Source organism: Nerophis ophidion, linkage group LG23, assembly GCF_033978795.1.
Source record: "Nerophis ophidion isolate RoL-2023_Sa linkage group LG23, RoL_Noph_v1.0, whole genome shotgun sequence".
NCBI lineage: Eukaryota > Metazoa > Chordata > Actinopteri > Syngnathiformes > Syngnathidae > Nerophis > Nerophis ophidion.
In genome coordinates, this window is record NC_084633.1 from 41,099,064 (window position 1) to 41,122,799 (window position 23,736).

The following is a 23,736-nucleotide window of genomic DNA, read 5'->3' on the forward strand; positions in this document are numbered from 1 at the left end:
AAAGAGCCGTCAAAATAAAAGCCTAACAAGGTATCACTACTCTGAATCTGAGCTCAATCCTTTGTCCAAGTCTGACACAAAGAAGTCTTTGATGAGTATTCTTCAACTTTCTCACTCTTTTTTGCCACTTGTGCCAGCTTTTTTTAAACATGTTGCAGGCATATAATTCCAAATGAGCTAATACTTTCAAAAAAAGATAGGTTTATCTTGTCTTTGCAGTTTATTCAATTTGCAAATCATTGTACCGTATTTCCTTGAATTGCCGCCGGGGCGCTAATTCATTTAAAACCTCTTCTCACTCCGGCACTTACCAAAGGCATGCGGTAAATTTAGGCCTGCTCTTATAAATATGAATGTGATGTAAGGATACTATCATGAAAAGCACATTTAATTAAAAAAACGTATTAAAGTCTTACTTATAAATGAAGTCCATGCGCAGGCGACCGGTGCAATGGACGTGGGGTGGAGTCCAGTCCATATTGGGACCAGCAGGGGACCATCTTGCATGTAGACATGTCGGGGGAGACCTCACCAACTGATGCACAGAAGAGTGGTCCACCCCAGGTCCAGACTTTGAACAGTTAGCGTTACATCTGTGGTCCCCTAATAACCTCTCCATGCAAAGCAGAAAAGAGAGACGGCAGATCAACTGGTCTAAAAGGTGTCTATTTAACGGCTAGGGTGTATAAATGAGTTTTAAGATGGGACTTAAGTGCTTCTACTGAGGTAGCATCTCTAGCTGTTGCCGAAAGGGAATGTCTTGGAAACGTGGTCGTCTTCCGGCAAAATACCACTGTTTTGAACTACTGCAAGTTCTCAAGTTTCTCCCGTCCATTCAGATCCAGAGTGGTGTCTGTCAGCCTCCGCCCACCGAGGAACACAAGCAGAGAGTGAGGCGTGCCATGGACTCACTGGACTCAGAGCCCGCCTGTGAGAGCCCCGTTGTGCCCGGCGACATCCTGTATCCCCCAACGTTACGCTACATCGTAAACACACTCATGCTGCATCTGTCTCTCATTCACTTTTGCTACTCTGCGCCTCTTGTTACTATTTGCTGGTCAGACTCAGCCATGCATTGTGCTGCTAGACTCGGATTAGAACTTGGACACACCTGATAGCAAGTAAGGCAACAGTGGGTTGCTCAAACATGAACAATGCAAACTGCAACACTTTGTTTATTCTTCCTTAAGTCTTCTCTTTAGACGTGTCGGGGCCATGTCCATCTGTCTGTCCCACTTCACCCTCATCCTGGACTAACTCTGTGTCACACACATGTGGACAACACTTGGACTTCACCCTCGTCCTGGACTAACTCTGTGTCACACACATGTGGACAACACTTGGACTTCACCCTCATCCTAGACTAACTCTGTCACGCACATGTGGACAACACTTGGACTACACCAACTCTGTGACAACTATAACTTCAGACTTGGACTTCACCCTCATCCTAGACTAACTCCGTGTCACACACATGTGGACAACTATAACTTCAGACTTGGACTTCACCCTTATCCTAGACTAACTCCATGTCATGCACATACGGACAACACATGGACTACACCAACTGTGTGACAACTATAACTTCAGACTTGGACTTCACCCTTATCCTAGACTAACTCCATGTCATGCACATACGGACAACACATGGACTACACCAACTGTGTGACAACTATAACTTCAGACTTGGACTTCACCCTCATCCTAGACTAACTCCGTGTCACGCACATGTGGACAATACTTGGACTACACCAACTCTGTGACAACTATAACTTCAGACTTGGACTTCACCCTCATCCTAGACTAACTCTGTGTCACGCACATGTGGACAACTATTACTTCAGACTTGGACTTCACCCTCATCCTAGACTAACTCTGTGTCACGCACATGTGGACAACACATGGACTACACCAACTCTGTGACAACTATTACTTCAGACTTGGACTTCACCCTCATCCTAGACTAACTCCGTGTCACGCACATGTGGACAATACTTGGACTACACCAACTCTGTGTCAACTATTACTTCAGACTTGGACTTCACCCTCATCCTAGACTAACTCTGTGTCACGCACATGTGGACAAGTATTTGGCCGTCGATCATATTACTTCAGACTTTAGTCTTTGGGTCAGGGGTGTCAAACTTGTTTTCATTCGGAGGGCTGCTTGTAACCGCACTCAATAAATGAAGTTGTCAGTGTATTTGATCGTATAAATGAAAATGTATGTTTATTTACATGTATAGATATATATATATATATATATTTGTTTTTTTACCTAACTTGTAAAAAAGTACATCTGTAGACTTTACAGTGTTTTTCTCACAACAGATTACATTGAGTAGCAAACCGATATGTGACAGACTCTTGCCGTCGTGCGGGTTCCATGAACCACTCAGGAAGGACATAACTATACAGGTTTGACTCTTATTTATTCTTTCAATTACACAAGTTTGTCTGCAGTCGGGTCACTTTTCAGCTCCTTCTCTCCTGCTCGCTCCTCGCTCGCTTTCAGCCGGCCGCGTTGTCGCTGTCTTCTGCTCGCTCTCTGTCGCTCTCGGTGGTCAGGTTCTGCTGCGGGTTCTCCTACTCCTTCTGCCTCCCCCTCCTCCACTGCTGCCCTTTTATACAGCCGGAGGAGATAAGTTGATTGTGTGCCGGTGTGCGAGCCACGCACCTGATCTCGCTCGTAGCGTCGCTCCAAGCTTGCCCCGCCTCTCCGCCTCCTTGCCGCCATCTTGGGCAGGGCTCCCGCGTTCCCTGCTCCGCTGCTCGTTTGCCGGCTCCACCTCTCTACACAGTACTACTCTTCGTTTACAGAAAAAACCCGGTAGCTTAGTCGACAAAATTTACAGTAAAATGTAGGTTGTTTTTTTTACAACAAATGTAAACATAGTACTACCGTTTTTTGTTTTTTTACTCTAGCAAATGAGTTGCCAGTAGTTCTTTACCGTTGCACAAAATGCGGTACCTTTTTTCCGTGTACAGTAAGAAAGGGATTCATTTGGCCCCATTCGTCGCGGTTTACCTGACACATGGAACGTGACAAATTTGGTGCATGCACTGCCCACTTTAGCCGCCAGATGGCAGGAGAGTGTTGAACATCTTAAAATGTGTTTTGTGGCAAGTCCAACTTTGATTACAGTCTGTTGCGGCTTTCCATCATTTTTAGCTGACTGCATTGCACAATGATTGACCCACCCTCTCTTCCTCTCACGAGAGATCCACCCAGGAATGGGGCCATATGATTCCCTTCCCTACTGTACAGTAAACACTGTAGTTTTATGGTAAAAAAAATAGAATATGACCATAAAAAACAAAGTTACTTTTTCAATTGACAGTAACAGGCTGCAAAAACGCCATGATTTGACCCCACAATATATTGTCATTTTTTATAGTAAACAATTGGATGCATATTTTGTTTTGAAATCATAAGTCAAGCAAATAATTATTTTTATTTTTACAAAAAAAAAATAGTTTGGAAAGTATAATAATATAATGTGTGCTGCAATATTGGGTAATATTAACTTCTTCAGCCTTATTCCAAAGTGAAATAAATTTAACTTTATCCTCAAAATTCTACACACTATACCCCTTAATAACAATGGAAAAATAATTATTTTTTTGCAAATGTATTAAAAATGTATAAAAGTACTTAAGTATTCAGACCATTTGCTAAATACTTTATTCCTGGGTCTTTGGCATCAATTCCAGCCTCAAGTCTTTTTGGAATACGACGCCACAAGCTCGGCACACCCATCTTTGGGCAGTTTGGCCCATTCCTCATTGCAGCACCTCTCAAACTCCATCCGGTTGGATGGGAAGCGTTGGGTTTCATCCAGAATGTCTTTGTACATTGCTGCATTCATCTTTCCCTCTATCTGGACTCGTCTCCCAGTTCCTGCCTCCGAAAAGCATCCCCACAGCACCACACTTCACTGTAGGGATGGTGCTGGCCTGGTTTCCTCCAAACATTCACGCCAAAGACTTCAATCTTTGTCTCTTCGGACCAGAGAATCGAGTTTCCCACCGTCTGAAAGTCTTTCTGGTGCATTTTGGCAAACTTTTGACTAAGAAATGGCTTCCGTCTGGCCACTGTGCCATTCAGGCCTCATTGGTGGATTGTCCTTCAGGAAGGTTCTCTTCCCTCCACAGAGGAATGCTGTAGTTCTGACAGAGTGAGCATCAGGTTCTTGGTCACCTCCCTGACTAGACTAAGATTAATACAGAGACATCCTGGATGAAAACCGTCCCATCCAACCTGATGGAGCTTGAGAGGTGCTGCAAAGAGAGAGAACTGAGAGAAAGTGCCCAAAGACAGGTGTGCCAAGCTTGTGGCATCGGATTTTAAAAACACTTGAAGCTGGAACTGCTGCCAAAGGTGTCTCAACCAAGTATTGTTTTGTTTCCATGACAACTCGTTAGTTTTCACTGTCCTCATTTCACGCACCTGATTCATTTGGACTCACGCACCTGTTGTCAATCACGTCACCGCTATTTAAGCCTGTAGTTGCCAGGCAGTTAGCCTGGCGACATCACATTTATGCTCTGCACTCTTGACACTCTGAATACTCTGTCCAGGTCATAGTTCATGCTGCTCTTTTCTTGCCACGTACGGGTTTTTTTTCTTTATTCAAGCCACAATTTAGGGAGTTTTTTTAGTTCATGTTTTCATGTTCATAGTTTAGTTATAGAAATAGTTTTAGTTTTCTTAGCCCAGTTTTGTACCTCCCGTAAAGACTGATTGCACAGTTCCTGTTTTCACAATAAAAGCGCCGCTCCATCGCGCCTGAGCTAACAAAATAAGAGTCTCCGAAAGCCAGCGCAAACAAGCTAGCAAGCTACGGAGTTTGCCGCCAATGTATTGTAAAGTATATAAAAACGAATATGGAAGCTGGACAAATAAGATGCAAAAAAAAAAAACAACGACTTTCATGTGGTATTAGACAGAAAAGATAAACTTTTTTTCTCCATTTGAAAACGTGGACGTCTGATTCCAATCAATGCAAGTCATCAGAATCAGGTAATACACCAACTTATATTCTTGTCTTCATGAAAGATAGGAATCTATATGTTAAACATGCATGTATATTCATTAAAACACCTTTAACATGTCAACAAAAATAGCAAAATAAATAAATATGAATTATATACTGTATATATGTATGTATATATATATATGATATGTGTGTGTATGTATATGTATATACAGTATGAGGTGGATCACCTCGACTTGGTCATTTAATAAGTAATTGATAAACGTTGAAAAACGTATTGGGGTGTTACCATTTAGTGGTCAATTGTAGGGAATATGTACTGTACTGTGTGATCTACTAATAAAAGTTTCAATCAATGAATGCCTACTGGGCCTGTGGTGCTGTTAAGTTATTGTGGATCAACGTGCCTTATTTTTTTGTATTTTAATGTATTATTATTTAATATATATTATTGTTTTAGTTGCTTAAGAGATATTCCTGGCTCTGAATTTGCTCATTGCTATTTTTATGTTTTTGTGCATTATTTGTTGCCGTAATCAGATTACTCATCAGTTACTCAGTACTTGAGTAGTTTTTTCACAACATACTTTTTACTTTTACTCAAGTAAATATTTGGGTGACTACTCCTTACTTTTACTTGAGTAATAAATCTCTAAAGTAACTGTACTCTTACTTGAGTACAATTTCTGGCTACTCTACCCACCTCTGAATATTTATAAAGCAAGTTGAAGAATCATTGGCAAATGTTCACCTAGACCCGGCCTTGGCACGCATATATGTGTCCTCTTTTTGCCATTTCGCAATATGGTCAGCCTAAATAAAATATACACATGTATAGTTGACCTGACTTATTTGCACATTTTAAACGTTAAACTTGTACAAATCAACATAAACATGAATACATAGCTTCCGTGTTCAAAGCCAGAAAATACCGATTGCTTTTTTTTTTTTGTATATAATAATTTTTTTTTAGGCGGAAACGGAACAAAGCCCCGGTTGGTGTCTCCCTTAAACGCACCCGTGTGGAAACCATCGTCCGTGCGGGAGTGGCCGCTCGCCTGTCATTCGTCGGAGGGACGCCGAGTGTGCTGCCGGGTTTTGTCGGGAAGCAGCGAGCCGCACGTCGGTCAAACATCGCCCACACCGCCGGGTGCCTTTCTTGCTCCGCCGGGCTTTGCTTACCCTTCACGGGGGAATAGGTTCGCTCGAACGACGCTACTTTAGCCTTCAATACGGTGAGTGAGGTCTCCACAAATACGTTGTACTAAATCCACGTGTTTACTTCCATGTTAGGTGAGATGTCTTCATGAACCCGCGGCTCTTTAGCGCCGCCCTAGTGGCTCTCTGGAGCTTTTTACAAATATATAAAAAATGGAAATGATAAGGGGAAAATACATATTTTTTGTTTTAATATGGTTTCCGTAGGAGGACAAACATGACACAAACCTCCCTAATTGCTATAAAGCACACTGTTTATATTAAACATGTTTCACTGATTCCTGTATTTGTCCTACTAATTTTGGCGGTCCTTGAACTCACCGTAGTTTGTTTACATGTATAACTTTGTCCGACTTTCTAAGACGTGTTTTATGCCACTTCTTTTTCTGTCTCATTTTGTCCACCATTTTTGTTGATGTATTTGACTTATATAGAGTGCTAATCAGACATATTTGGTCACTGCACGACAGCAAGCCAGGGGTCGGCAACCCAAAATGTTGAAAGAGCCACATTGGACAAAAAATACCAAAACAAATCTGTCTGGAGCTGCTAAAAATTAAAAGCCATATTACATACAGATAGTGTGTCATGAGATATAAATAGAATTATGAGGACTTAAAGGGAACTAAAGGAGCTCAAATATAGCTACAAATGAGACATAATGATGCAATATGTACATATAGCTAGCCTAAATAGCATGTTAGCATCGATTAGCTTGCAGTGACCAAATACAGTTGTGATCAAAATTATTCAACCCCCACACAATTATTATTATTAGACCCCCACACTATAATTATTGTTCAACCCCCACACAATTTTGGTGTTTTAGCAAGTTGGACATGTATTCCGTATTTTGTTTATAGTCATATCAAATAAAGATGCATTAAATAAACAAATGCAACTTGAACTACAACATTATATTTTGTAACATACCAAACAGCGTCATTTCTCTTAATATCTCATTGACAAAATTATTCAACCCCTTGAAGATCAAAACTCTTAAGAACAGAATTTAAATAAGGTCTTTTCAATCAGGTGTTGAAAACACCTGCAGATGTGATTAGAACCATAACGAGCAACAATTAAACTGGTTGAAAAAGACTGTGACGCTCAGCTTCTTGTAGATGGTCAATGGTGTATTTGCAACATGGTGAAGTCCAGGGAGTGGTCAAAGAAGTCAAGAGAGGAGGTAATTTCTCTTCATAAGAAAGGATATGGATATAAGAAAATAACAAAGACATTACACATTCCAAGAGACACAGTTGGGAGCATAATTCGCAAGTTTAAAGCTAAAGGCACAGTGGAAACACGACCTGGGCGTGGTAGAAAGAGGATGCTGTGTGCGTACAGTGGTGAAAAACCCCCCGGTAACAGCTGAGGAACTACAACAGGACATTGCAGAGGGGGGAAGGCAGGTTTGGTCCCAGACAATAAGGCGCGCACTACGAGATGAAGGCCTCCATGCCAGAACTCCCAGGTGCACCCCACTTCTGACTACCAGGCACAAGAAAATAGACTCCAGTATGCCAAAAATCATCTGGACAAACCCCAAAGGTTTTGGGAAACTGTTCTATGGATTGATGAGACAAAAGTGGAACTCTTTGGGCCTATGAATCAACGTTATGTCTGGAGGAGAAAAAATGAAGCTTAGAAAGAGAAGAACACCTTGCCTACTGTTAAGCATGGTGGGGGGTCAATCATGCTCTGGGGCTGTTTCTCTGCCTCAGGTACCGGGAATCTCCAGCGCGTTCAAGGCATTATGAATTCTATTTCCTAGCAAATGTCATGAAGTCAGTGAGGAAGCTGAGGCTTGGGAGACGTTGGACCTTCCAACAGGACAAGGATCCCAAGCATACCTCCAAATCAACATCAGAGTGGTTGCAGAAGAAGGGCTGGAAGACTCTGGAGTGGCCTTCACAGTGGCCAGACCTAAATCCTCTAGAAAAGCTGTGGTGGGACTTGAAGAAGGCAGTTGCAGCACACAAGCCCAAGAATATGAATGAACTGGAGGCCTTTGCCCAAGAGGAATGGGCTAAAATACCTGTAGATGCTTGCAAGAAGCTTATGTATCACCTTTGAAGGATGTCATTACTGCCAAAGGCTGTTCTACTAAGTACTAAAGATGCATGAATCATTTTGTTAATGAGATATTAAGAAAAATGTCCTTTTTTCCTATTTTGTAAAATACAGTGTTACAATTGAAGTTGCATTTGTCTATTCAACACATCTTTATTTGATATGACTATAAACAAAATACGGAATAAATGTCCAACTTGCTAAAACACCAAAATTGTGTGGGGGTTGAATAATTTTGATCACAACTGTATGTCTGATTAGCACTCCACACAAGTCAATAACGTCAACAAAACTCACCGTTGTGCATTCATGCACAACATTAAAAAGTTTGGTGGACAAAATGAGACAGAAAAAGAAGTGGCATAAAACACGTCTCAGAAAGTCGGAGAAAGTTATACATGTAAACAAACTAGGGTGAGTTCAAGGACCGCCAAATTAGTAGGACAAAACGGCGCTCGCCAAATACTGGAATCAGTGAAGCATGTTTAATATAAACAGTGTGCTTTATAACAATTAGGGAGCTTTGTGTCATGTTTGTCCTCCTGCAGAAACCAAATTAAAACAAAAAATGTTTTTTTCCCCCTCATCATTTCCATTTTTCATATATTATTGAAAAAACTCCAGAGAGCCACTATGGCAGGTGTGTCGAACTCAAATACAGAGTGGGCCGAAATTTTAAACTGAACAAAGCCGCGGGCCAAGGTTGAACAACTTAACCTTTTAATAGGGACCCAAACAAGTGTTGTATTGAATATTGAACAAGCAAGGGTTATATAACTTTATAGTGACATGCAAAATCCAGTTTCAAATAATAATAACAATAATAAAAAAATATCAATGGCATATCAAATAATATTTAAATAAAAACGGAATGCCTCTTTTCTATTTGCAGCCTTCTGAGGTAAATATCAAAATAAACTTTTTCCACAGGCTAATAATACATTTGAAAATAAGATAACAATAATGAATGAATCAAACATTCAAGCCTTGAAGTAGCAAGAGAAAGTGCATGAATAAATTAATTATTGCTCAGTTTGCTACACTGATTTGCTTTAACACTGAATATGGAACAAGCAATACTTTTATAACTTAATAGTGCAAAATCAACTTTCAAAAAACAAACAAAAAAACATCAATGGTAAAATAAATAAACATTGAATGCCTCTTTTCTATTTGCAGCCTTCTGAGGTAAATATCAACATTACATTTTTCCACAGGCTAATAAATCTTAAAATAAAATAATAAAATATGCGATGGGTGGGCTTGGGGGTGTGGGGCAGGGTTAGGTGGTAGCGGGGGGGTGCATATTGTAGTGTCCCGGAAGAGTTAGTGCTGCAAGGGTTTGTGTGTATTTGTTCTGTTGTGTCTATGTTGTGTTACGGTGCGGATGTTCTCCCGAAATGTGTTTGTCATTCTTGTTTGGTGTGGGTTCACAGTGCGGCGCATATTTTTAACAGTGTTAAAGTTGTTTATACCGCCACCTTCAGTCTGACCTGTATGGCTGTTGAGCAAGTATGCGTGGCATTCACTTAATCAATGTTTATTTATATAGCCCCAAATCACAAATGTCTCAAATTAAGTGTGTGTATAAGTCGCATATATTATATGACTTGTCCGGCACGCTGTTTGTATTGAGGAAAAGCGGACGTGACATCATATTGTAGACAACGCTAAAGACAGTGCCTTTTAAGCATGCCCCCAATATTGTTGTCCCGGTGGAAATCTGGAGAAATTTGGGAGAATGGTTGGAAAATCCGGAGTATTGGCAAGTATGAGTATTAGCGGCGAATGCAGTGTTACAGCGGCTCTGCAGCTGTATAGTACCAGCGGGCCAGCTCTAATGTTAATTTGATATTGCCTCAAGGGCCAAATGAAATTGTACGACGGGCCAAATTGCCCGCAGGCCAGAGTTTGACACCCATGCACTAGGGCGTCGCTAAAGAGCCGCATGCGGCTCTAAAGCCGCGGGTTGCCGACCCCTGCTGCAAGCTAATCGATGCTAACATGCTATTTAGGCTAGCTATATGTACATATTGCATCATTATGTCTCATTTGTAGCTATATTTGAGCTCATTTAGTTTCCTTTTAAGTCCTCTTAATTCAATTTATATCTCATGACACACTATCTGTATGTAATACGGCTTTATTTTTTTGGCGGCTTTAAAAAGATTTGTTTTTGTATTTTTGGTCCAATATGGATGGATGGCTCTTTCAACATTTTGGGTTGCCAACCCCTGATAAATAGTGACAAGAAAAGTGTCTAGATGAGAGTTAGATGGACTTACTTGCTTCCCCTCCGTCTGCTTGACGTTTTGCTCATTTACGAGGCCAAGGAGTCATCTTGTCATTTCTCTCAGGTGAAACTTGACCTCAGAATTCTTCCAGGAAGGGACTTTACTTTCACTCTTTGCTCAGCATTTGCTGTTCCATCATTATATAGATCAGGGGTGTCCGAAGTGCGGCCCGCAGCTAATTGCTTGCCGGCCCGCCACATACCGTATTTCCTTGAATTGCCGCCAGGTATAGAGTATGCGCCTGCCTAGAATTACTGCCGGGTCAAACTCGCTTCGCAAAATAATTAGCGCATGCTTAGCATTACCGCCGGGTCAGACTCGTGACGTCACGAGGGACACTTGACCTGTCATCATTTTCAAAAGGGAGGAGGCTGATTTCAATCATTTGAAATCGCATAAAGGGAAGAAGATTAAGAGTTATTCAGTAGGGTTTAAGATCCAAGCTATTGAATATGCTAAAAAGAACAGCAACCAGCTATGTTTTATTAATATACCTGTGGAGCTGACGATCTGACAGACAGGCAGGGCATGCTGGAGCCCGGCCCAAGATGGCGGGGAGGAGGCAGCGAGCAAGTAGAGAGGAGGAGCGGATAAGCGACCTGGACTGAGGTTTTATTGAAAAATAAACAAAGTCAAACTGCTCAAGCCATGTCCTTCCTTGGTGGTCCTGGGAACCCGCAAGACGACGGCTTGAGACCGTCACAATACCGTAGCTGCATGTGTCAAATATGAGTCATTAAATGACTCCCGCCTCCTGGTGGTTGAGGGCGCTAGTGATCCTTCTTGCGACTACTCGGCTGCAGAAGAAGTGACTGAGTGACGTGACATGCAGGGGCGGATATGACAGACCTTCTGAAAGCAGTTTTCTAAACTGGACTTTCAATTGAAGCAGGAGGTAATAAAGGAAGATCTCCATCGAGACAGAGAGACTTTTAAAACTGAAGAAAGATAAGGAAGACTTCTATAAACAAGTTATCGATGCTTTTGATCAGAAGGAGCTGTGCATGGACTTCATTTATAAGTAAAGGTAAGACCATAATAACGTTTTTTTTTATTAAACCTGGTTTTTATGATGGTATCCTTACATCATACTCAAATTTTGACTGCATGCCTTTGGTAAGCGCAAGTGTGAGAAGAGGTTTTAAATTAATTAGCGCCCCGGCGGCAATTCAATGCAATACGGTTTTCTTGAAATACTGTTGCAAAAAATGTTAAAGAACATTTTTTCAAAGTGGAATCTAACGAGAAAAAGTTGCAATGTTTTCCCAAAGCTGCCTTGCAGGCTGTTTTTTTAATTTTGTCTTAGTTTTTTCTGTTTTTGCCATTGCTCCAAAAAAATAAAAAAAATAAAAATCAATGCGACAATGATTTATTTACAAGGCTCCAATTACTTCCAAAATGTCACTTTAAAATGTTTTATGTGGAAAAAATATTCCACATATTGTGTGGTTGCCCATATAAAAACATCAAACAAAATAGTTAAAACCTAAAATCGACAGACATATCAGTAGTTGATCTCGTAACAAGTGTTGAAAGTTTTAAAAAAAAAACTAATAAAAATGTCTCACTTTATGAGTGCGGCTCCTTTTGAATCCAATTATATTTAATGGGATTTTATTTATATTTGCACTGTGATTTCTCAAAATTAATAATGGTGCCCTGCATTATTGATCTTTTATTGCTCTAATTACTAAAAACTGTATATTTCAGTTTTACTATATAAAAAAAAAAAAAGTTGTCTTTTACAAACAAGGCATAAAACTTTTTTTTTTTTTTTTTTTTACTTCATATCAACCTAAAGTTTTATTAGCAGTAATGACTCAGACCCTTTATGGTCCCTGGGAGCCCTACAGGTAAAAAAATAAAAATTCCATATATTTTGTTATGGTTTGAAAATGAAAAATATCAAAACGGCCCCCGCTTGTTTTAATTTTTCCATACAGATAGTGTGTCATGGAAAAAGTTTGGACACCCCTTCTATAGATGCTCTCTAGCATTTAGTTTTAAATCAGCACTTCTCCAGGGTCCTGCAGTGCTGGAACCCACACAAGCCTCCAGAGAGTCCACCAGCTATGTTGGTTATGGCGTAATAAACTCTTTTTCAACCTTTTTTGAGCCAAGGCACATTTTTTTTCATAAAAACAAATACAGAGGCACATCACCGGCAGAAGAGGTTAAAAAGTGAAACTCCACCAGGTTGTGAGTTTGAGTTTGTTGTTTCCTGTGTGTCGCGCTGTTATTTTGGTGACTCTTCCTGTTTTGTTGTTGTTCTCCTGTAGAAGCTTCACGCCTTCCTTTGAGTGCTATTTGTTCCCCACACCCACTTTCTTTTAGCAATCAAGAATATTCCAGTTGTTTTTATCTTTCTTTGTGGGGACATTGTTGATTGTCATGTCATGTTTGGATGTACTTTGTGGACGCCGTCTCTGCTCCACATGCTGTAAGTTTTTGCTGTTGTCCAGCATTCTGTTTTTGTTTACTTTGTAGTAGAGATGCGCGATATTTTTAGGCCATATCGCGATACACCATGTATATCTGGATATTTTTGCCTTAGCCTTGAATGAACACTTGATACATAGAATCATCATACTGCTGTCATTATATGTGTTTACATTCAAACATTCTTCTTCATACTGCATTAATATATGCTACTTTTAAACTTTCATGCAGAGAGGGAAATCACAACTAAGTCAATTGACCAAAACTGTATTTATTAATCAGTTATTAGCAGGTGACTTTTAAAATGATGCTACATATTAGCAGAAATGCTACTTTAGGTAGAGCGCTTAACAAATTGAAGTTGTCTATTCGACATATTCCCGCTTGAAGCCGAACCACCGGCAGACGATGGACCTCCTGCTGTTTTTATTGGGAAAATAATTCTTCCTTCATTTGTTACAAGATTGACGGAGATAGATATCTACATATATTCATATTTAAAAGTTATTTCTTTTCTATAGTCATATTTGGAATAACTAGTGTTCCGTCTTGTACAGTGACCGTTGGTACACTGTAGACTGCCTTGAGCTTGGAATGCAGTAGTAGCAATACTCCTTTTTCCTATCTCAAGGTAGTCTACAGCTGAGGAAAACAATAGATATGTGTATTTGCTCTGAAGTGTGAGGGCTTGCCATATTGAAAACGACAACACGTCTGTAGTGTTTTCAGATCAATTGCGCGACGCGATTTGAATGTGTTGTTTTTAGGTTGGTCTCTCCAAAGCTTTGGAATAAATTTGCAAAATACCCATTCTGTTCTGGGTTATCATTTAAAATCATCTTATGTGTCATCAAAAGAACTTGGGATTGACCAGCAACTTAAATTCCCTCTGAGGAACATCTGGTCCAAACGCAACAAGATCCACACCTTCCTTCTCTCGTATTATCACTCGCACGGCTCCGCTGGCATCACAGCTAACATTACCCATGCTACCTCTCTGCTCCGCAAGGGCGTATACATATGTGACGTATTATGTGACGTATGTAAGAAGGTGCGCTTGCTGTCTGTGAGAAGGAGAGACTAGAAAGAGTGAGAAGAGTCTGTAGTGTAATGCCCGCAGCTAAAAGCAACTGCGTGAGAACGTATACTCCAATATCACCATATAGTCATTTTCTATTTCGCACAGAGACAAACCTGCGATATATCGTGTATATCGATATATCGCCCGGCCCTTTTTTTGTAGCCAGTTCAATTTTACTTTTGTTTTGCATAGCCATACCTACGCTTCAGTGCCTTTTCCTAACGAGACATGCCTTCCGTTCATTTTTGGTTTTTGGTGTGCCGTGGGAGATGATCTAATTTCACCTATTTGGGGTGAAACATATTTTTTGTAAACCAGTAATTATAGTCTGCAAATGATGTTTTGTTGTTAAGTGTCATTGCTGTCTAGAGCTCGGCAGAGTAACCCTGTAATACTCTTCCATATCAGTAGGTGGCAGCAGGTAGATAATTGCTTTGTAGATGTCGGAAACAGCGTGCAGGTAAAAAGGTGTCTAATGCTTAAACCAAAAGTAAACAAAAGGTGAGTGCCCCTAAGAAAAGGCATTGAAGCTTAGGGAAGGCTACACAGAATGAAACTAAAACTGACCTGGCGACAAAGTCAACAAAAACAGAATGCTGGACGACAGCAAAGACTTACTGTGGAGCAAAGACGGCGTCCACAAAGTACATCCGAACATGACATGACAATCAACAATGTCCTCACAAAGAAGGATAAAAATAACTGCAATATTCTTGATTGCTAAAACAAAGTAGATGCGGGAAATATCGCTCAAAAGAAGACATGAAACTGCTACAGGGAAATACTGAATAAAGAGAAAAAGCCACCAAAATAGGAGTGCAAAACAAGAAGTAAAACAGGAAAAGAGCAAAAAAGTGAAACTAAGTCAGGGTGTGATGTGACAGGTGGTGACAGTACACCTACTTTGAGACAAGAGCTATAGTTATGCATGCTTGCTTATGCTTTAAAGTCATATCCAACATCTACCACAACCACTTTTTACTGTCAACCCAGTTTGTTTGTTTAATGATTTCTGCTGGTGGTGTGCCTCCGCATTTTTTCAATGCAAAAAATGTGCCTTGGCTAGAAAAAGGTTGAAAAACACTGCTTTAGAGAGTCCAGCAACTCTATTGGTTGTGCTATCAAAATGTGACTTTCGCAAACGAATCAACTTAATCGAACGGCTCTTTTAAATGAGCAACGAGAAGCGAGTCGCAGTTGCCGGCCGTTTGATTGATTTATTGCACACAGATTCAGCGTCTGCCATTTTTATTCTACTTTCATTTCTGCTTTTTATTTGATTGTACAAAAACATTAAACAACATTAAATACAGTAGTGTAGTAGACCTAAGTATTCATTAAAAACAAGGCTAAGGTTTTATTTAACCAGTATATTTGATATTTATGGCCACTGTAACATTACACACAGGTTGCTATGGTGAATGGTAGAATCTTGTCTGTTTATGTGGACTAAACATACTCAGAACAGATATTCTGGAAGCTGAACCCAGAGTAAATCACCTCAGACTACAGTTTCAGAGTTTGTACCTGGAATAGCTGGGTTTACATTGGATGGAGTGTACAGTACAGTCTTTGGTGACGTGGACTACTTAGTGCTACTTTGTGTGCCGCGCTTAGCACAGCAGCCGAGTGCAATTTTATCAGCAGGCAGTGTGTTCAGAATGAGGAAACATGCCTCTCATCCGTTGTTATGTTTTTGGACTATGTGGGAGGAAGCTGGTCTACCTGCGCAGGCACCGGGAGAACATCAACAATCCTCCCAGAAAGCCTTGACAGATATGTTGGATTATTGAGGTGTTTGACTCGTGTAAATGTGGTCTTGTGACTGTCACATGGTGTGCACTTTGTTATTGGGGAATGAATGTCCCTTTGGGACAGAGGACCCTATTGAATTTCTAGCGTTTTATTCTTTCTTTCTTTATTATTATTCCGCAGCTTTGAGCTGTAATTTGACCCCCTTAACATGCTTCACAACTCACCAAATGTGACGCACACATCAGGACTGGCGAACATTGCGATTTAATCAAAAACCTAACCCCAAAACCAAATATTGCGCTCTAGCGCCCCCTAGGAAGAAAACACAGACAAACTTCCTTTAACTTCCAGTACGAACGTCGTAGTGAAATGAAACAAAAACCTCTATGTAGGTCTCACTTAGACCTAGATTTCATACACTGACATCCTTCAGCAAAAATCAACAGGAAGTTTGCAATTCCCCCTTCAAAACAAAAGTTTTGTAAAAACACTCACATTTGCCTCTTTGAGCTGTATTTTGAGCCCCTTAACATGCTTCAAAACTCACCAAACTGGACACACACATCAGGACTGGCGAAAATTACGATCTAATCGAAAAACCTAACTCCAAAACTCAAAATTGCGCTCTGGCGCCTCCTACGAATAAAACACAGACAAAGCTGCTCCTAGGTAGAAAACAGACAAAACTGCTTGTAACTTCCAGTAGGAATGTCGTAGAGACATGAAACAAAAACCTCTATGTAGGTCTCAATTAGACCTACATTTCATATGTTGACAACCCCCAGCAAAACTCAACAGGAAGTTTGCAATTCCCCCTTCAAAACAAAAGTTTTGTAAAAACACTCACCTTTGCCTCTTTGAGCTGTAATTTGAGCCCCTTAACATGCTTCAAAACTCACCAAACTGGACACACACATCAGGACTGGTGAAAATTGCGATCTAATCAAAAAACCCAACCCCAAAACTCAAAATTGCGCTCTAGCGCCTCCTAGGAATAAAACAGACAAAACTGCTCCTAGGTAGAAAACAGACAGACAAAACTGCCTGTAACTTCCAGTAGAAACGTCGTAGCGAAATCAAACAAAAACCTCTATGTATGTCTCACTTAGACCTAGATTTCATACAGTGACATCCTTCAGCAAAAATCAACAGGAAGTTTGCAATTCCCCCTTCAAAACAAAAGGTTTGTAAAAACACTCACCTTTGCCTCTTTGAGCTGTAATTTGACCCCCTTAACATGCTTCAAAACTCACCAAACTGGACACACACATCAGGACTGGTGAAAATTGCGATCTAATCAAAAAACCCAACCCCAAAACTCAAAATTGCGCTCTAGCGCCTCCTAGGAATAAAACACAGACAAAACTGCTCCTAGGTAGAAAACATACAAAACTGCCTGTAACTTCCAGTAGGTAAGTCGTAGAGACATGAAACAAAAACCTCTATGTAGGTCTCAATTAGACCTACATTGCATATTTTGACAACCCCCAGCAAAAATCAACAGGAAGTTTGCAATTTCCCCTTCAAAACAAAAGTTTTGTAAAAACCAGTCACCTTTTTTCAAACATTATCTCCTCTGAGCGCGTTTGTCGTGTCGGCTTTAAACTACCACAGGAGAGAGATTGAACCCTTCTGATTAAAAGTTGACGAAAGAGTTTTAACTACTGCTACGGTTTTGATTTTATCAGCCTTCAAAGAACCGCTGCGCTGAAAACTATTTCAAACATGGCCGACGTGCGCAGACACAGTGAGGGAGATGTTTTTTTGTATTTTTTTTTCTTTTTTTCCGTACCTTCTGCTGCTGGTGCGCACGCACCAACATTCATGAGGGAGGGGCTATGATCGTCTATACCAAGATGGCTGCCAGGTGCCGTAGCTAAGCCGGTATGTTTTAAAGTTGTCGTTTGCCGTCATATCGTAAAAACAACCCTCCAACATTTTACAACTAATTGTAAACTTATAGGTGCCGACCATCAGGGCCGAGTTGCAGCGAGAGAGTGTGTCGATGTTAAGATATTACGCCGAGTTGGTAAATCTGTTTGCTAATAGTAGCTACTAGCCGTACCCATGTATTTTTAATAGGCGGTTAGCATTGGGTTTTAATCCCGTTTCCTCCTATGTTTCTGCTCCGATTTAATTCATTTTTATGTCAAGTCTTTATTTTGCCTACTTGCATATGGTGCCTACAAGTCTGATGTATAACACATGTTTATACAACTTTTTCTCTGTAATAATCCATGCATCCATTTTCTACCGCTTATCCATTGTTGGGTCGCGGGGGCAGCAGCCAAAGCGGTCCCGTCCATCGCTGTTTTCAGCTTTAATTTATTACTGTGTCTTCTTATATTAACAGAATAGCTTTTAGTGCCTTGCTTTAAATGATGTACTTTCCACCCTATGCCTGTTTTATTTTTGTTGGACCTGATACCTCTTGGACGGTTGATCCGTGGTTTTGAAAAGGTCTCCTTCAGGTGATATTCAACTCTATTGCGCCCCCGTTGATTCAGTTTCACTTTTTTATGTGAAAAGGTGTATTCTCTATCAAAAACTGGTTGTCTTCAAATTTCCTCCAGATAAATTCCGAAAAAACTTGATAAAAAGATCCCTCTGATCAAGAACTCCCTTGGTGCTCTGGGTGCATCTGTTCAAAGCAGCATCACAAACCTTGGACTTGTGTTCGACATTTGTTTAATCTGATCATCCTTCAGATTACAATGTTCCTGTGTACATGCACCCTGGAAAGATGATCAGATTATGACCTGCATTTTCATGCATCACACCTTAAATCGCTATTTTTTACTTAGACATGTGCAGAACTACACAAACAGGTGTGTTATTATTTGTGCTATTGCGCCATCTGTTGGACGAGTTCGTTCATTGCAGGTGCTGACTTAGCAGTAGACCTCTGCTGTAATTAAACATGACTTTGTGCGTTTCTGTTGTCCGACATTATCACAGGATTTATTTATCATGTTTTTCCTTCTGTTCACTACTTTTGTTTTACCTCTCTTTTTGAAATACTGTTGTGATTATGTACGAGTTGTGGCGTGTCATCTTGTTTTAACATTCTGTGTACTGTATGTGTTTGAGGCTAGCAGTTAGCACCTGGAGTAGCTGTATCCCTTCTTTTATAGTTCCATCGACACATCAATCAATCAATGTTTATTTATATAGCTCCAAATCACAAATGTCTCAAAGGACTGCACAAACCATTACGACTACGACATCCTCGGAAGAACCCACAAAAGGGCAAGGAAAACTCACACCCAGTGGGCAGGGAGAATTCACATCCAGTGGGACGCCAGTGACAATGCTGACTATGAGAAACCTTGGAGAGGACCTCAGAAGTGGGCAACCCCCCCCCCCCCTCTAGGGGACCGAAAGCAATGGATGTCGAGCGGGTCTAACATGATACTGTGAAAGTTCAATCCATAGTGGCTCCAACACAGCCGCGAGAGTTCAGTTCAAAGCGGATCCAAGACAGCAGCCAGAGTCCCGTCCACAGGAAACCATCCCAAGCGGAGGCGGATCAGCAGCGTAGAGATCTCCCCAACCGATACACAGGCGAGCGGTCCATCCTGGGTCTCGTCTCTGGACAGCCAGTACTTCATCCATGGTCATCGGACCGGACCCCCCCCCCACAAGGGAGGGGGGACATAGGAGAAAAAATAAAAGAAGCGGCAGATCAACTGGTCTAAAAAGGAGGTCTATTTAAAGGCTAGAGTATACAACTGAGTTTTAAGGTGAGACTTAAATGCTTCTACAGAGGTAGCATCTCAAACTGTTACCGGGAGGGCATTCCAGAGTACTGGAGCCCGAACGGAAAACGCTCTATAGCCCGCAGACTTTTTTTGGGCTCTAGGAATCACTAATAAGCCGGAGTCTTTTGAAGGCAGATTTCTTGCCGGGACATATGGTACAATACAATCGGCAAGATAGGATGGAGCTAGACCGTGTAGTATTTTATACGTATGTAGTAAAACCTTAAAGTCACATCTTAAGTGCACAGGAAGCCAGTGCAGGTGAGCCAGTATAGGTATATATGTATGTATATATGTATATAAAGGTATATACAGTATAGGTATATATATATGTATATAAAGGTATATACAGTATAGGTATATATGTATGTATATATGTATATAAAGGTATATACAGTATAGGTATATATGTATGTATATAAAGGTATATACAGTATAGGTATATATGTATGTATATATGTATATAAAGGTATATACAGTATAGGTATATATGTATGTATAAATGTATATACAGTATAGGTATATATGTATGTGTATATATGTATATAAAGGTATATACAGTATAGGTATATATGTATGTATATATGTATATAAAGGTATATACAGTACAGGCGTAATATGATCAAACTTTCTTGTTCTTGTCAAAAGTCTAGCAGCCGCATTTTGTACCAACTGTAATCTTTTAATGCTAGACATGGGGAGACCCGAAAATAATACGTTACAGTAATCGAGGCGAGACGTAACAAACGCATGGATAATGATCTCGGCGTCTTTAGTGGACAAAATGGAGCGAATTTTATCGATATTACGGAGATGAAAGAAGGCCGTTTTAGTAACACTTTTAATGTGTGACTCAAAGGAGAGAGTTGGGTCGAAGATAATACCCAGATTCTTTACCGAGTCACCTTGTTTAATTATTTGGTTGTCAAATGTTAAAGTTGTATTATTAAATAGAGGTCGGTGTCTAGCAGGACCGATAATCAGCATTTCCGTTTTTTTGGCGTTGAGTTGCAAAAAATTAGCGGACATCCATTGTTTAATTTCATTAAGACACGCCTCCAGCTGACTACAATCCGGCGTGTTGGTCAGCTTTAGGGGCATGTAGAGTTGGGTGTCATCAGCATAACAGTGAAAGCTAACAGCGTATTTGCGTATGATGTCACCTAGCGGCAGCATGTAGATGCTGAAGAGTGCAGGGCCAAGGACCGAACCCTGGGGAACTCCACACGTTACCTTAACGTAGTCCGAGGTCACATTGTTATGGGAGACGCACTGCATCCTATCAGTAAGATAAGAGTTGAACCAAGACACTCAACACACTTCTGGTTTTAACGCAACAAAGTCAACAGTATATAAATGATAAATGGGTCATATTTGTATAGCGCTTTTCTACTTTCAAGGTACTCAAAGCGCTTTGACACTACTTCCACATTCACCCATTCACACACACATTCACACACTGATGGAGGGAGCTGCCATGCAACGCGCTAACCAGCACCCATCAGGAGCAAGGGGGAAGTGTCTTGCTCAGCAACAAAACCGTTGTGACTAAGTTGGTAGAAGCTGGGGATCGCACCAGCTAAATATTGTGGTTCTTTTTAGCATTATTTTACATACCAGAAAACAAACCAAAATAAAAACGGTATGAACCTTGATTAATGTAAAATGTCTGGTGGCTAAAGTGAACAGTGCATGGCCCAAAATCGTCACGCTTCATGTGTCAGGTAAACCGTGACAAATGGGGCCATATAAGTCCCTTTCCTTATGAAATATTGTTTTTTTTAGCGTTATTTTACATACCTGGAAATAAACCAAAACAAAAACCGTATAAAGTTTAATAAACTAAAATGTCTGGCAGCTAAGGCCAATAGTGCACCCCCCAAATTCGTCACGTTTCATGTGTCAGGTGAACCGCGACGAACGGGGCCATGTGAGTCCCTTACCTACTGAATATTGTGGTTATTTTTTAGCATGATTTTACATACCATAGAACAAATCAAAATAAAAACGGTATGAACCTTGATTAATCCAAAATGTCTGGTGGCAAAAGTGCACAGTGCACGCCACAAAATCGTCACGTTTCATGTGTCAGGTAAACCGCGACGAACGGGGCCATGTGAGTCCCTTACCTACTAAATATTGTGGTTATTTTTAGCATTATTTTACACACCATAAAACCGGTATGAACCTTGATTAATCTAAAATGTCCGGTGGCAAAAACGTCACGCTTCATGTGTCAGGTGAACTGCGACGAACGGGGCCATGTGAGTCCCTTTCCTACTAAATATTGTGGTTCTTTTCAGCATTATTTTACATACCAAGAAACAAACCAAAACAAAAATCGTATAAAGCTTCACTAAGCTAAAATGTCTGGCAGCTAAGGCCAATAGTGCACCCCCAAATTCGTCACATTTCATGTGTCAGGTAAACCGCGACAAACGGGCCATGCTCCGTCTGTACATGTAAGGATGATTCTAACCTAAATTTCAGAAGAAGTGTTTCCGTGCGCTACAATCCCAATGTCTTTTGACATAAACCACCCGTCTCGATCCAAACGTGTGTGATCGGAGCATTTTTATTCCAGTTAGGCTTTAATCGGATTAAATGTGTCCTTGTGCACATAGCTACCGTCTTTGGAGGGTCGCCGCCGGCAACTCGCCAAAAAATTGTTTTTATCGCCCGAGAAATGTGTCAAAATGGGATCCTGAGATGATCATTGACTCGTTCATCATGTCTGGCGTTGACTATTCTTCTCTTGTTTCAACAAGTCAACTCTAGAGAGACTTCAGACTGTACAGAATTTGGCTGCCAGACTTTTGAGCGGTGCACCCTGACCAGACCACACTACCCCCCTGACCAGACCACACTACCCCCCTGACCAGACCACACTACCCCCCTGACCAGACCACACTACCCCCCTGACCAGACCACACTACCCCCCTGACCAGACCACACTACCCCCCCTGACCAGACCACACTACCCCCCTGACCAGACCACACTACCCCCCTGACCAGACCACACTACCCCCCTGACCAGACCACACTACCCCCCTGACCAGACCACACTACCCCCCCTGACCAGACCACACTACCCCCCTGACCAGACCACACTACCACCCTGACCAGACCACACTACCCCCCTGACTAGACCACACTACCCCCCTGACCAGACCACACTACCACCCTGACCAGACCACACTACCCCCCTGACCAGACCACACTACCCCCCTGACTAGACCACACTACCCCCCTGACCAGACCACACTACCACCCTGACCAGACCACACTACCCCCCTGACCAGACCACACTACCCCCCTGACCAGACCACACTACCCCCCTGACCAGACCACACTACCCCCCTGACCAGACCACACTACCACCCTGACCAGACCACACTACCCCCCTGACTAGACCACACTACCCCCCTGACCAGACCACACTACCACCCTGACCAGACCACACTACCACCCTGACCAGACCACACTACCCCCCTGACCAGACCACACTACCCCCCTGACCAGACCACACTACCCCCCTGACCAGACCACACTACCACCCTGACCAGACCACACTACCACCCTGACCAGACCACACTACCCCCCTGACCAGACCACACTACCCCCCTGACCAGACCACACTACCCCCCTGACCAGACCACACTACCCCCCTGACCAGACCACACTACCCCCCTGACCAGACCACACTACCCCCCTGACCAGACCACACTACCCCCCGTCTTGCCTGTCTTCTTTGACTTCCTGGTCAATTCCGCATAATTTTACATTTTAGTCCTGAATTTCTGTACGTTTGCATGGTGGGGCCCCTCACTGATCTTCTCTGGCCCTACACTTCAGTCTTCCGTCTTCGAGGACCCAATTACTACACATCAAAAATTCTGAAATATTTTTGGGTGGAAAATATTGAATAGAGCGAACAGGTGGAATGGAATGAAAAAAAGTTGCAATGTTGACTCAAACAACACAAAGATGGCATGCAGGCTGTTTTATTTTCTTTATAGCTGCCATTGCTCAGAAAATAATAATGTATCACAGTAGGTGTAGATTGACTTATTCAAGGCTCCAATTACCTTCCATCAAAAATTCCACTTTGAAAT

The 23,736-nt window shown here is 41.4% G+C and overlaps 2 protein-coding genes across 4 annotated transcripts in view; both read left to right on the forward strand.

The window, feature by feature from the left end:
* Nucleotides 1-2,201, forward strand: part of LOC133541303 (meiosis inhibitor protein 1-like) — a 133,858-nt gene extending 131,657 nt beyond the window's left edge. Inside the window, exon 32 of the mRNA XM_061884637.1 lies at nt 840-2,201. Coding sequence (XP_061740621.1) covers nt 840-1,115 — 276 coding nt within the window. The 3' untranslated portion in view covers nt 1,116-2,201. The remainder of the gene's footprint in view (nt 1-839) is intronic.
* A 3,813-nt stretch (nt 2,202-6,014) lies between these two features.
* The window catches only part of LOC133541301 (coiled-coil domain-containing protein 134-like), a 42,441-nt gene continuing 24,719 nt past the window's right edge, over nt 6,015-23,736 (forward strand). For all 3 annotated transcript variants that reach the window (XR_009803832.1, XR_009803833.1, XM_061884635.1), the window contains exon 1: nt 6,015-6,232. The gene's annotated coding sequence lies outside the window, so the exon portion shown is untranslated. The remainder of the gene's footprint in view (nt 6,233-23,736) is intronic.